The 15,000-nt window shown below is 45.0% G+C and overlaps 1 protein-coding gene across 1 annotated transcript; it reads right to left on the bottom strand.

Annotated features, from left to right (window-relative positions):
- Positions 1–9,010: 9,010 nt before the first annotated feature.
- Positions 9,011–10,065, bottom strand: LOC126574065 (uncharacterized). Its single transcript, XM_050234003.1, has 2 exons — positions 10,043–10,065; positions 9,011–9,671 (listed from the first exon to the last, which is right to left on the bottom strand). Exons 1-2 carry the CDS (start codon positions 10,063–10,065, stop codon positions 9,011–9,013), a joined length of 684 nt encoding a protein of 227 aa, XP_050089960.1.
- Between the last annotated feature and the right edge of the window lie 4,935 nt (positions 10,066–15,000).

Here is a 15,000-nt window from a genome sequence, read left to right as displayed (position 1 = left end):
AAACCGCGGAGCTTTATTTGAGATTCTGCAGCCTGGCCAGGTCAGTGGACCATGGAGGTGGACCCACTGGAGGATCTGATTCCTATATGTATTTGCGATCAGTTTCCTGTCCCCTGGAGGATCCTGGAGAGGTAGCAAGAGAGAGAGAGAGGGAACGATCAGGTCGTCGAAACCAGATTTCGGGATATCGATGGTCGAATACCGAGCGAGGGAATACCGAAAGAGTGAAGGTGAAGCGGACAAGCGAAAGAACTGTTTGGCTCGCTAACAACGGGAAGTCCCACCCTTCGGAACAAGTTGTAAAGTGTGTTCAGCCAGCTTTCCCCCCGATTCATGGCACCGGCGACCGTCCGGGGGTGGGTGGAACGTTGGGTGTAAAATTGGCCATCACACAGACACAGATGGCTTGGTGCGGTGTACGAGAAAATAAACTTGTTTATCACTTGGGTTAGTAAATCGAGAAGTTTTTCCTTTTTTTTTATAAAACTAACAATCAAACTCCAGGCGGTCCAAGGTGTACTTTGAGAGTTTCTTCTCGGTGGAGCTATGAAAGGGTTCGTGGTGTCTTTATTTATTTACCGTTCCAAGGCGGCGTTAGCTTCGTCAACTGTCAAGTGAGAGAAGTGGAACCGGAAAGCGAACATTTAATTAAAATCCAGTTTAGATTGGACGGAACATGAGGTAGCATTTGCGGAATAAATTGATCAAGTCAATTTGATACAATTGTTTGAGTTTTGCGGCTTTTGTGAAAATTAGGTTTAAGATTGCATTTCATAAATAAATTATTAGTAAGAATAATTATTAGTAAGAATATATACCAGATTTATTTTCATTTGAAGAGTTTTATGTTGGCACATTTTTAAAATTAAGCTAGATTAACTTCTGCTTGGAAAAGAGTTTCAGAAAAAGTTTTTCGGAATTGTACTCCTCTTTTCGCCCTGAAATATATTGTAACTACCTTTGTTTTCTTCACAGAAAACATTTAGATTAAAGAAATATTTTCGGAAAATACCGGTTCATTTCAAAATAATCTATTCTCTAAAACTTATCTATCTATTGTTTTTATTAAAATATAGTTGATTATGAGTTTTAAAGAGTGGCAACTTCCCGCTTTGATAATCAGGTCATGAACAACTGCACAAATATTGATCGTGATCAGAAAATCATCCCAAAATCACCTCCCCATTTCCATCATCCCTCTGCTACGTTCTCACGAACCTTAGCCCAGCTGTGCGTGCCTTGGCGAACCTTTCAAAAGTGTCTCCTCTCAAAAGGGACACGACATCCCTTTCCTTTTGTTTACCACCAATACGGCTGACCCGCGGCATTGCGGATCTGCATTCATCTTTCAGCCGGGCAAAAAAAAACACAAGAAAGAAAACTAAATCTCCCCACCATCGCCACCACCTGCACCCTCGCAACCAAATAACCCTAATCAAACACCAGCAAACGTGAGCAACACTGTCACTGGAGTGACGGTTCCGGCTGTTCAAAGATCTCTTCTGGAGCACGCTGGACCACCGATGTTCGATGCTGGGCAACACAATTCGGAAACTCATCGAAGGAATGTCCAAAAGCAAACAATGAACAACTCATCCCGCTCATCATCATCATTGTTTGCGGCCCGGAGGTAGGCTCGCAAAAGAACACCATCCGCAAGGATAACGGTACCCAAAGGACCCTCTTTGTTTCTTCCAGAACACCGGTTTTCTGCCAATTCGTTTCGCGCAGCACCACCATCATCATCGTCGTCATCATCATCGTAGCAGATCAATGAGGCCCCGAGGTGTGAGATGAGGAACGAAAATGAAGGATTTTTTTCCGTTTGATTTGCATGGTGGACCAGGAGGTGGTTGCTGACCAACATTTTCTGGTCTGGAAAATGTGCGCTCGCCAGCGCCATAAATCAAGGCCCGGGGATCTTATCGCCGAATTGCTGAACGAAAAGCATCAGAAACCGGGACCGAGACCGAGAGAGAGAGAGAGAGAGAGAGAGCTCGAAAACACTGAATGCTTCTGTCGTGCTGGGCGCTAATCTCGGGGAAAATGTCCCGAAAAATGGGCGGCAGGATGTGACAGGAAGGGACCCTTGGTGCCATGGCCAAGGCCACTAGACACCCAACCGTCTAGCCAAATTCCGATGATTTTACGCATTTTCCCGTCTGCTTTGGGCAGCGCAACAGCACCACAAAGGCACAAAACCGGCACCGTAATCAACGTTTCATGATCTAGACCTGGCCTAGTGGGGAGAGGGGGGTCACAAAAGGGAAGGGGAGCAGGCAAAACGCGCAAATGAAGGATGTAAAATTAAATCGAAGGATATTCTAATGACCAGCACAACGAACACCACCAAACCGTTCCGGTTCTGGGCTCTGGTCCCCGACGGAAGGTTTCACGCCAGGCAGCTTTTCTTGACGCTTTTTCTACGATGTTTTTTTTTTCTTTTCAGTCAGGAACCGGAAGTGCCGTCCTGTGGTCACTAAAGCGTTCGGTAGCTCGGATTCCCAGGCACTCTCCTCCCGAGGAGGTGACACGGTCGCTTCCTCAAATTTCACGTTTCATGTCTTCAGCAAAATTGATTGTTATTCCAGCATCGGTGGCCAGTACTCGCTCGAGATGACTTGTAGATGGGAATAAGAGAGGAATGGGAGGTGTTCGAGGAAGCGTGACGCCAGTTTTGCACTCCCGACATCCCTGGGAGTTGCTTTTCGCCATCCTTTTTTTTCTCTCTCTCCTGCTTCTACTCCTTGGAATTATTTTTTCGTTCTAATGACTTTGATTTATGATCGTTTGGAAATTAAGATTCCTGTCCTGGCCACTAACGGAGGAAAGGACGAAAACACAATCGAGGAAAGGAAAGATTTTTGGCCAAAGCTCCCGGTGGCCGGTGCGTGATGCGTTGAAATAATTGATTTTCGCTCTCTCACCTTCTGACCGAACCGAGAATGCGGAGATGATCGTATCAAATCCTCCAAGGACACACCAAAAAACCACCCCGCTGGCTGGTGCTGGTCCTCCTGCGGAAGAGGTCTCTGGACGTGCTCACCCCGTGAGGCGGCCCCGGAGGTTGGTTTTAGCTATTTTTCACGCTTCTTCGCAGGGTAATGATCATGGGCCTTTGGTTGCTGATCTGTAATTAGTGATAAGGCAAAGGATGGCTTCGGAGCGGTTCCAGGACGATAGTGTCCTGCTGAGGGCTGGGCGGGCGCAGGTAATCATTATTTATTGTTGTACCCCCAGCCGGTTCGTGGTGAGAACGTGGAAGGGAATCGCAAGGATCATTCCCAGTGGTTTAGGGATCTCTGTCTAGCCGTTTAATGTGCTTCTTTGTCTACCCATTTTGGTTCAGTGTTTTGTGGCTAGGGACCCCGAAAGGATGCCTAGGATGAGGTGCATTACCATTTCCATAAATCAATCATAAAATGACAATGGAGTGGTAGAGTGTTCTCGGGGCGTTTTGATATTGTTTGATTGAAGGTTTTTTTTGGGAAAGAAGTTCTTTCGCACTTTGAAATTGTGATATGTCCGTTGAATAAGGTGCGACACAAACTTCCAAACCTGGAGATTGATAGTCGCAAAGTCAGTAGAAACGAGTTAGAGATGTTAAAAAATCAATTTAAAACTTTGTTAAATGAAATAGCCTACAACAGTTTCATTCATACTTTTCGGCCGTTTATTTTGAACAATAACAGTTACAACGTTATTCTTCGTTAGGGCATTGCAAGGTTGCATTAAATATTGGAAGCTGCCAATTGACAGTTAAGCTAATTCTTAGTACTGGTAAAGTAAGGTTGATTTGGAGCATTGGCACCTTTTTTCATCTACTTTGTTTCAAAAACACAATGATAAAACAACTAATTTCATTCGCTAGTTTTTTTACGAACCACGATAAAGCATGAAACACTTAACATTTGGCTAAATAAAATAGGACAATTTTCGCATTTTTAGTTTAATGCGATTCCTAATGTGCTGCACAGTAGTGGAAGAAATTTAATTGACCATTTTTTCCCGCCATTTGTACATTACAGCTGGTTTCTTTAAATAATTTTATATTGTTTCTTAAGTTTTGTTGGTGGATAGAAGATTTTTGGTATGAAATTAATGCTGTTGTTTCGATACCAACTTATGATCTCTGTGCTGTAATGGCAAGTTGCCAAGTCGGGCCAAAATTTAACAGGACCTTTAAGAGACTTAATAAAAGATAGAACGATCTTTTCCAGGCATTCTACTTTGTACAAACGGCCGTTCATGGACCCTATCGTCATGAAAACTTTCCTTTTCAAACCACAACTGTAGATCGCTAGCTTAATGAGCAGTTTACGGGCAATTTTATCTGCGTAAATGAACTAAAAGGTGGGTTTTTACTCCAGTCAAATTGAGTTTTCATAGTGAATGTGCAGACTTTTTTTCCACCCTTCGTGTTCCATCGGAGATAACTTTTGAAGGTATGGTTCGATTTTGACGAACTTTTTACCACTAAAAGAAAATTTTTCAGACCTTTAAAAAGACACCAACACTACTCTGTTGGTCCACTAGAAGTGCTACAGTGAATAAAAGAGTGCGGCCAAATATTAAATGTTCCAAGCTTTTGATAGAAGATTTACTCCTCCTGCAACCGCCCGAACGACAATGCTTTAATGTAACTCGCGGTGGTAACTCGTGTTACCTGCCAACCAGGAGCTGCCCCAAAGCCCCATGCTTGGGATCTCCTCTATTCCACCCACCCAAGAGAGTGGACACAAGAATTAACGCAAATCAACCCTGTACCCCGAAACAACGTGTAACAATGCGCATAAATCATGCTTTCGAGCGAACTGGCCAGAGGGGAATCGCCGGTGTTCCCCAACACCATCGCCTTCACTCCTTTAGCATTCTCCCTCATGCTCCCTCAGTCTCTCTCTCTCTCTCTCGGTGACAGTCGGTTCTGGTGGTGATCTGCCCGCCGGCCAGAAAACGCTGCATCGCAACATAAGTTTCTGGGATTCCCGGGACACCAGGCTAGATGCAACACATGCGCCACCTGCACCTGCACTCTCATCCGGTCCCGGGTGCCCATCCGGTGACATTCAGCTTGCGCGGGCTGAAAGTTAAGCTGAAGCAGAACGTGCGATAAGACTCCTGGGCATCTACGCTCAGGTTGTAGTTTGCATGTTCTCTTCCTTGCTTCTCGGCACACGCGCTACATCTGCCATGCATCTCCGGGGGAGGTGTCCTGGGATGCCGACTCGGCCCTTCGGAGCGATGGCAAACTACAGGCCGCACTTCGCTTCCCACTCCCGGCGGCACCCAAGGTGGAATGATATGATTATTACGAACAGTACAACTTTTCTTACCACGAACACCCCCTGACGACCACCCTCACCAGATAGTGCTCGATGGCTGGTGGCGATGAAAAAAGCCCCCCCCCCCCCCCTGGAACACCCTCGAAGAACAACGGCTTCCCACCTGCAACAAAGCATTCTTCCCACCGGCGTCCTTGGGAAGGAAATGCTACTCCGCTCCGGTGCTGGTGGTGGTGGTGGTGGTTGGAGTGTTTGTCGGAATGAAAAGTTACCGTTTTCCTCGCCACGTTTCTCCTCGCATCACAAAATGGCGAAAGATTGGCGATCGGGCGCAACGCAGCATGCAACAACGCGCACCAGCACCAACCCCCCCAAAGAATGCGATGAATTGTAGATAAAACTGTGCAAAACGATAGTGAAACTGCTGCTGTCGCCGGTGGGCTAAAAACCGTTTGCAGGCGGGGGTTTCGTGCAAATGAAAAGCAGAGAGAAAAGAAAGAGCCCCCGGGCCCCGGGAAAAAAAGGGCGGAACAGTAAAAGCTCGAACGACGAGCGAAGACAAATCTAGCAAAGTTGTGTGTCTTATTCTGTGGAATACAAATTGCACAAGTTTCATCCTCCCACCCAACTTGGGTGGCTGCTTTACATCAAACCAGTGCTACGGCAATCGGCACTGCAAACTGAAACTAGCGACATTCGTTGCTGGCGATGTTGACGGAGGAGGAGGAGGAGGAGGAGGAGCCCGGTCTAAGGACTACGGCGGAAGGCTGCTGCATTCCCGACAGGCAATATCCTTGGCACGTTTTTGGCCCGGAGTTTCCTCGTGCATCATGTACACCATTATCTCATGTCGGGCACTTGGGTGTGTGCGGAAGACGATAGTAGTTGGCGGTTGTTGCTGGTGGTGCATTTAGCCCGCGGCCACTATGGGACATGGTTAAGCGCACGCCGTGGTTCCGGTTAGTATCGCGAAAGTACAGATTTATGTCAAGCGTGGTTCCGCTTTCACTTTACTGTATGTTGCGCAACTGTTACACTGTTGTTCGCTGTTTAAATATATTTGTTCAGCTTTAGTTTTTATGCCAATCTATTTTGGGCTGTTAAAGTTCACGATTAGTACGAAACATGCTGCTTATTACATGATTGACTTTGACTTTTACACATTTCTTGTTATGCTGTTGTTTTTCATTTCGCTTCACTATATCTTTTAATTGCCATAATGCCTTTTGCGTCACAGGATTATTTTAAAATAATTTTTTTGGAATGCAACTATGAACTATCCTTTTTTTGAATGTCACATCAAAACAGAATTATAAAAATCGATTCCGTGGAACGATCGCTGATATTAGCTGATTTTAAAGAGAAAATTGTCTAAAGGATACTTTCGATAATCACTTATATCTGATCATTTGAGTGAAATGATGCAAAAATGCATACAAAAATTGTCGAGGCACGCGAGAAAAAGTGGATCTCCAATTAATGGAGAATTAATTTTGTATGCACTTTTCTTTATTTTTATGACCATTTGTAGAATCCATCCACCACTTTATACGAAACATTGTGGCATTGTGCCGACATTCCTAATCTTGACCACCACTTGGCAGTGCAAACGCTAGCATTCATTCGTTCTTCTTGGCATGGCAAATAGCAAACCTGCGAAGCGATAATGCCAAGTGTCAATCACTCTCTCTCCCCGGAAAACGCTCGAAACGGAACGCCACAAACCTAGACGCTGGCGTACGGAAATCAGATTCCGAAATAGAAAACAACCCAACCACCACCGGTGAGTGTATGTGCCGGATGTGGTTGTTGGTGGCGTGGCCGTAGTGTGGACAAGGGCCACCGAACGACAAGAACAGGAAAAGCGATCGTCCTTCATCCATTCCGTCCCCGGGTTGCAGCACCCCAAAGAGCAGTTTCCTGCCATTTGTTTCCGATTCTTCTGATTTTCCGTTTGTTTTGGGCCGCTTTCTCCACTCTGTTCCACTATCCGGCACCCGGTTCGGGTCGGTGCTCAATGTTTGATGGCATCATTTGAGTGCTGGGATGGTTCTTCTTTCGGATACAGATCCTGCATGGAGCGACATCAACCGAAGCGAAGGACAAATGGTCAAGGTGAAATGTGGAAAATGGCAACATATACCGGTGGGGTTAATTTTGTGGGACAATCACACTGAGGAGAGAAGGGAAGGGTGTGGTTTTTTTGGCGATTTCCCTCTTGCACACGATGCCAGCGGAACTCTTTTATGTTTTATGCGCATCCTAAGTAGTGGTAAAGGGCTCAGTGCACCGTGTTCCAGTTTTTCGTTTCTTTTAGCAAAACTCTAGCCAAGAGAGAGAGAGAGAGAGAGTGCATTACAGGTAATGTGGTGGACGAATGAAGTCATCTGTCTACCTTTCTTTATACTTTCTTTGATTTACTTGCTCGTACTGCGCGTCTCTGGGCGTCTGAGGCAGTGCATATGACGCCTTTGGCTTATAAACTTGCTCTCTCAAGATGCTTTCGGTCCCGGAAGCTCCTCTTCGTAACCGGCGCACATCGAGCGCACTTCACAGTTGGCTACCAGCCCCGCGTAGCTGAAAGTAGCTGCAAAGTTCCTTCCGCCTGTGTGCCTGAGCACGAGGTGTGCTTCGAATCTGGTGTATGCTGTTTCGGTGCTTGGCACGGCTGATTTACGCGAGATGTAGGTCATACTGGAAGCCGCGCTGAACGGCAGTTATCGTAAGTGAATGGCATTGCGAATGAGTGTAGAGTAAATAGAAATTATAAATTCATTTATGCGCCCGTATAACGGACTGCATCATACGGTTTTTTTTGTGGGAGAGAAACCATGAGTGTTAGATGCCCGCACCCGTGGCTTCTTAAAAACAATATGAAACAAATAAAACGGTTCCATTTACTTAGCTGTTGGTTGCGCAATGCAGTTGATGGCCACCGTCTACGCTAATTTGTGGTAGAAGTAAATCTCAGGTAACCGTCGCTGATGCTCATAAGGTTTGAAAATAGCTGGTATGAGGTTCTGTTTAGCAGTATTAAAACTTTAAATCAACAATTCTATTCTTTACCTCTACTTAAGTCGTTATTGTTATGAAGAATTGTATTTTGCCTTCAACAGTCACAAGTCTTATTTTAGAGCAGTGTCTAGTGTTTTGTTCTCTCTTCTTTATATTCCTTGTTTATAAGATGGGCCAATGCACTGCTTTAGACCTTCATCTTGTCAACGTTCCATTGTCTACTCGGTAGCAACTTTGGATACTGATTTGTGATCGCTTTCTTTAACATAGTCAGTACGAATCCCCCTGACTGCGTGAGTCAGTCGCATCGGATCGAGTCCTTCTACTTTGTTGGCTTTCCTTGCACCCACCTGCGATTGGTCGATAAGATTTCCAAGCCGTGACGCCGAATTAGAAATGAAAGGGATCTACTTTATGTTGATCGTACCGATTATTGTGCAGCCACTTTCATCATGCTTCTTTTACACTTGAATCGATTGCAGTGCACCGTGCGACCGATCGAGCGATCTTGAAAATACCCTCATAATGCTAATGTTGTTCATACTCAAAACAAACAATATTCTTTAGTTCAAACTCAATGTTATGGCTGCGGTTTATTGTAATGCCCTTTTTGTTGGATAACATTGTACGGAGATACGCTATTAGGAGTTTAAATCAGATGGTTAGCATCTCAGTAAATCATGTTCGTTGTGGTTAAATTGTTATGCATATGCTTAGTTGGTTTTATCGCCACTTTTGAGTATTTTATAATACTCTTGGAAAACCCCATCCACCACATTGCGATAGCCATCATGACCCTCTTGGTACAATTTAGCGGCTGTGAAAGGATACTTCTCAAACCAGTCGTGCTGGAGTGGTCGCCGGACTGATATGACGTTATTATCTTCTGGGTTCATAAGGTAAGGAATTATTGTTTCGTTGAACTTCTTGAGCAATCCCTCCACCTTTCGGTACTCATTAGCGTTATTTTTCACTCTGAAATCGATCTCCCCAAGCGCAGTCAATTTGGACGACTGGAAGCGATCGATCTCACCGCCGATAACGTACCAAACGTTAACTTCCGCCTTCACTTTTTGCGTGTGACCAATGTAAATCATCAGCGCTTCGAACAGCTCAGTATATTCAACGCCCAGTTTTAGTTTGATTTCGCCGACACGAACGACGTGTGCTGCATGATATCCAGGCTGGTTACTTGAACGGTCCTGGTACTGGCTGGGGCCACCCTTTACAAGACCAACACGCGGCAGTTCGGCAGCCTCGGCTATTCCCTGTAGGACTCCGCCAAGGTAGAAATAATGCAGCAGACGACAGGAAATGTGTTCGTTCGGATCGTACTCGTGGTTCAGGAAAGCCTCCCAGTCGTTGTGCAACTCTCTGCAGAGGGGATTCGATGGAAGGTGCGGTTGGACATTCGTTTTCCCACGAGCAGGGTTTGCACTACAACTACACAGCACAGCGACTAATAAGCCGAAGCCGAAATAAACTGTAGAAACACCCATTGCGATCTGCTCATCAACTGATGACTGCTGCTGTGATCATCTTCTTTTTGTAATAAATGTTGCGCGCGTTAACGGGGGAGCTCGCTCTGTGTGTGGAGTTATTGAGCATCGAGTAATCGGTAATCATTGCTGGATTTTCCCTTGCTGTTATTTGATGGCCACGCCCGTTATCATCGGTAAGACTGACGTTACCGCTTTCGGGCACACGCTTGCTCATGCCTTCCTATCGCTTGTGGCAGAATTTACCCATTCTCAACATAAACAACCATGTTGCTAAGCGTGCTGCGGCTGCAGTTTTACTAAGTGGCGTGACGGGAAATTTTTCGAAGTCTATAAATAGGCTAAGATAGATTATTAAACGGCTAGTCGGAAGGCCTGACTTGCTGTTGAACTATACCGTTTTCGATTGATCCTTTTAAGGGCTCTTAGTAACATGTGAACGACCGACGGATAGAGCATACTACTTCCAATACTGTAGCTGGAAGCAATCTGAGGAGCAATCTGGAAGTATCGACAGACAATACAACGGCCGAGAAGAAACATACTTTTAAACCGCCCATTTTGCCCTGCCAACAACGTCTAATTGTGAATGCTGCTGTGATCATCCCCTTTTTATGCTAAATAATGTTCCTGATGGAGGCCCCGCACGCGGGAGGTTATCGGTCACCGGTTTGCCCCACGTAAACGGTAATCATTCGTGGGATTTCCCGTGCTCATACTTTTTCTGCAACTCCTTATCATCGGTAAGGCTGTGGCTACCGCTTTCATGGCAAAACGTTTGCGCGTGCCTTTCTATCGCCCACCGCAGGCATCGTCCGTTCTCAGCGTAATCAATGTTAAATGTGCCGAGGTTATGTTTTCACCAAGGGGCACGGCCCGAGAGGTGACACAATGGCGTAATTTTGCGACCAGATTTGGGGAATACAGAACTATGAATAGACTAAAGAGGCCAGTACGCGATAGCGTCTTTCACTTTCGGGCAACTCTCATTGGCATACTTGAAACAATCCTTTGACCTTTTGAAATATTTTGTTCTGGTTTGTCTTTCAGACGTTGATACGTGTTAGTATCTTTAATTAGAGCACTCAAAAACGTCCTGAAATTGAAAAAAAGTGTGTTAACAAATTTCTGATAGCTAAATATATCAAGTATGATTAATTTCCTTTCAGAAACATTATATTGCCGCGACACTTTATTAGAAAGAAATTCCTCCTGAAAGCATACTTTCCAAGAATTGATAATGCTAAATAGTCGATGCTCTCTGTTCCTTGCTTACGTTTTGTTTTTGTTTTTCTATTGGCCTCTCTATAAAAACATTCTACAAAAAAGTCTATAAAAAAGAATGCAGTTAAGCGCAATTTCCCACTTTATCCAAATCGTAAATAAACCATTTTTCCGCATTTTGTGATTAGAAATGCAATATCCCAAAGCACGCGCAGCACAAGAAACTTTTCGCCGTATAATCGTTGGAAACCATTTTCACGGTGCTGTGCTGCCGATGACCATGATGCTGCCCTGTGCTCTTTCACCCAATGCAGATGCACCCCATCAACGGGTTGCATGCACAGAAAAAAAGGGGCCCACCGTTTGACTGCAGACTCTTCCTGCGTCTTGCGCGATGAACGGCACGTGGAGAAAAGAACTGAAATCCAACTTCAAATTTGTAAATAAAGTTGAAAAGGCACCCAAAAGGGAACCGTCTCCTCTCCGGTTCCTTCTTCCTCCCATTCACGTGCACGGATGCAATGTGCATCCCAAGAGTCATAAAACGGACTGTTGGACCATTCCGATCTCGCGCAGCCTTGTGGTCATTGGAGGACGATCCCCAGACGTTGCATGTTTGGAAGTTTGGTGAGCTCGACGCAAAAACTCCAAACTGCTGGCTGCCCCCAAAAAGGATTGCCAATGAAAAACAGGAGCAATAAAACGGCCGGCCGGCCTGCTGCTGCTTCTGCTGGTGCTGGTTCCGGGTGTCCAAATAGCGAACGTACCAGCCTGCCAGCTGCCAAATCGTGGCTGCCGTCAATCTGCCCTGCTGTGACGTGGCCCCGGGTCTGTACGAGGAGACAATATTATTCCCCTGGAATTGAGCTGGAATCTGCAACTGCAACAGAGCACAAGAAGAAGTAGCCACCAACGGCAAGGGTGCTGCACCATTCCCAAGCAAAGCAAGATGCAACGTTTGAGAGTTTGGCAGAGGCATCCTAACCTCACAAAAGCGGCGCAGCGGACCCTAGGGAGCCCCCGTATTGTGGCAGGCGGATGCAATGGTTGGACGGGCACCATTGGCCAGCACTGCAGTGACAAACGGGGAGCAAACAAACTATTTCATAAATAGGGACTAATTGCATAAAAAATATGCTCGAACCAATGCGGCCACGGGAGAGTTCCCGTCTAGGGCCTCGGGGGTCTCGCCGCTTCCTGAATGTTCCCTGGGCCACGCTTGGCCTGATTTGGCTGCTTTGTGCAATGATCCTTTCTCAACAGAATGCGTCTTGTTGCCCTTGCACCATTCGCCATTATCCTTGCTGCTGCTCATCGTTTGGCTTATTATGTTTTGGCCGTTGGTGTCAATGCCGGTTTCTTGCGGGAAGAAAAAGGAAGTAGGAACATCTTTTCTTCGGCTTTTCAATTCTACCGATTTCCCTCGGCAAGCGGGAGAAGCAAAAAGCAGGAAGCAAAACTCCCATTTGGCACCCGTGTCGGTTCTTTTGTGCGAGCGGCGTGTTTATGTTTCTGGCCGTGGTCCTGGTGGACAAGAAAAGGGATTACATTGCTCCGTTAAGATGGCTTAACAGGGGGCGCGTATCGGCTGCTTAATAAGTCTGCTTAGTAGGAAAAGCCTTCCGAAGGAGAGAAAGGAAATCACAAACCAAGCCGGAGGCTCGTGGCTTCGAGGCAGCCTTTGCCGTCGGCGATGCTGTGAAACGGAGCAACTGTTTGGTGCAAGTAATCCGCAGGGCCATGGTGCTCCCAATGGATCATTTGTCATCGCCATTGTGCAGGACAGGAGCCGGTGTTGGACAGAAAGAAAAAGGAGGTCTCAAATCGATGTTGATCGAGCTTGTTTTTGTTGAAAAATCCGGCCACGGAATAGCCGGATGAACTTCCGGGTGTTTATTTGACTTTTGATGGCCAACGGTGTGTTTAACACCCCGGGGCCGCAACCTACCATTGCCAACTCATCATTGCGGATCACTCCCCCTCCCTAAGGTCGTGATTTCAGCGAAGGATTCCTTTTCATTCCATTGATCACTTTCGAGAATAAAACAAGGATAAAATATCGAAGGATTCTTTGCAACGCACCTGCACGTTGCGCACAAACGAACGTCAGGATGTTTGCATAGGAACATGAGACCCGTAGAATAGGACGAAACCATGGAACGGACTTCGATGACAGACCGAGTGCATATTTGTCCCGTGGTCGATTGCATACGTTAAGCGCGACAGGAAGTTGAATTTTTCGTATGAATTACGGTTGCTGCTGTGCCGATCGCCGGCGACGGAAGCAAATGGTTCGGATGAATGTTGATTCGCCGACCGCGACGTTGGCCAGATGCGCGGAATAAATGGCTGGACCGAACCAACCGGAGACTCGCTGTAGCGAATCAGTAATATGATAGTTTTTGGGGATGGAAGAACCGTCAATTTGACCTGCCGATGGTGCTGTTTATGGATGCAAAGGGAATGGCACCAAAACGGAGCGCGATCGGTCTGCTGGAGTTGATCCTGTGGTTTTTTGGACGATTGTTGTCCTTGTTTTGAGTGATTTGTTTGGCAAGCGTTATGTAAGGAACGGGAATCGGATACGGGGTTTCCGCTCGTTTGTTGGTTATGCAGTTCGATGTTTAAGATGACAAAAGTGGTACAAACGTTCATCTAACATTTTGGACGAGAAAATTGACACAATTTATCATATTTTTTTTTAAATAAAGATTGTACAATTAGAGATCATTTTGCACGAAGGAATTCCTTTAGCTTACTCAAAGTTACATTTCAATGTCGAAAGCTATACTGACAAGAGTTTTGCAGCACTACTTGCCAGTAGCGCAACAAAATGACAATACTTTTGCATATAATATGAAAGTAAAGTGAGCAAACAAAATTCAAATATGAATAGCTAAGGATGAATAGTAAGGATCTATGCAATGAGTCTGAATAAACTATCTTAATGGAAAGCGAGTGAAGTTATTGAAACATTGGAAGCACCTTAAATCACGGAAACACTGCATTTAATTGTGAAATTCTATTTCAACTGATTATTGGCATACAATTTTAGCATTCATCTTATGCTCTGCCACCAACCCATTATTGGTTTTCTTTGGTGGTAAAAATTGAAGAGAAATCAAGAAAATGATACTAGCAGTAGAAGTAATAACCATACTATCTTAATTAACAAACAAAAATTATAAAGTAGCACCTTTTAGAAATCTAATGAAAAGTACAAACTTGATAGTGAAAATAATTAAGATAGCCGTTTATTCTCCTTATCTTTCAAATGTATTCACGTTTTCTGCTTAAGAAAATATGTATATGACTCTAATATACACCATCCTTTCATGTATTGCTCATCGTTAAAACTTTGTTTATGCCACAAAAAATAACTTAAAGTAAAATTTACCTGATAGGTTCAACCAACCTTTAGGTTTGTATGCGATTTGCATCTATTGAGTTAAAACTACGGTTTTCTAGAGTAAATAAGAGAAGTAGAAAAAAGTAAGTAGAAGGTAGTAGATGATAGAAGGTAAAATAAAATATATAGATTCTTTTTTAGCATGAAGGTAGTGGACACAAGAAAAGAACCTACAAATCGAGACAAATATTTGCGTGGAAAATTTAATCAAACCAATACCACTTTGAAAGGTCACACCAACTACAACGTTCGTACCAATCGATGCCGATCAAATCATCTGCAGCGATCCAGCCATCTGTTGTATATTCAATCACGCTTCCGTCACCAACAGGGCGTGCATATCAATACCAAAACACCCACCATTACCATTTCCACAAACAAGCTATTTTCACTTGCATCTTATCGGCGAATGTCGAATGTTTTCCTCCTAGATCAAACCGATAATCGCCTGATCCAGCAGCTGACCTTGCTGACAGGATGATCTACGATAATGTAAAGGAATCCCGAAAAAAACCGCATGGATAAACAAAACTCCAAAAGCCATCCACCCAGCATTCAGCCAACCGTAGAC

Source organism: Anopheles aquasalis, chromosome 3, assembly GCF_943734665.1.
Source record: "Anopheles aquasalis chromosome 3, idAnoAquaMG_Q_19, whole genome shotgun sequence".
In the NCBI taxonomy this organism is placed as follows: Eukaryota; Metazoa; Arthropoda; class Insecta; order Diptera; family Culicidae; genus Anopheles; species Anopheles aquasalis.
The sequence above is the reverse complement of the archived record's forward strand: the minus strand, read 5'-3'. Positions and strand labels throughout refer to the sequence as shown.

Excerpts from the sequence above, each read along its gene's own strand:
- LOC126574065 (XM_050234003.1), bottom strand. The coding sequence starts at position 10,065 with ATGGTTGTTTATGTTGAGAATGG. Across the intron at positions 9,672-10,042 it reads GTTGTTTATGTTGAGAATGG|AGAGTTGCACAACGACTGGG; the intron begins GTAAATTCTGCC and ends TCCCCTCTGCAG.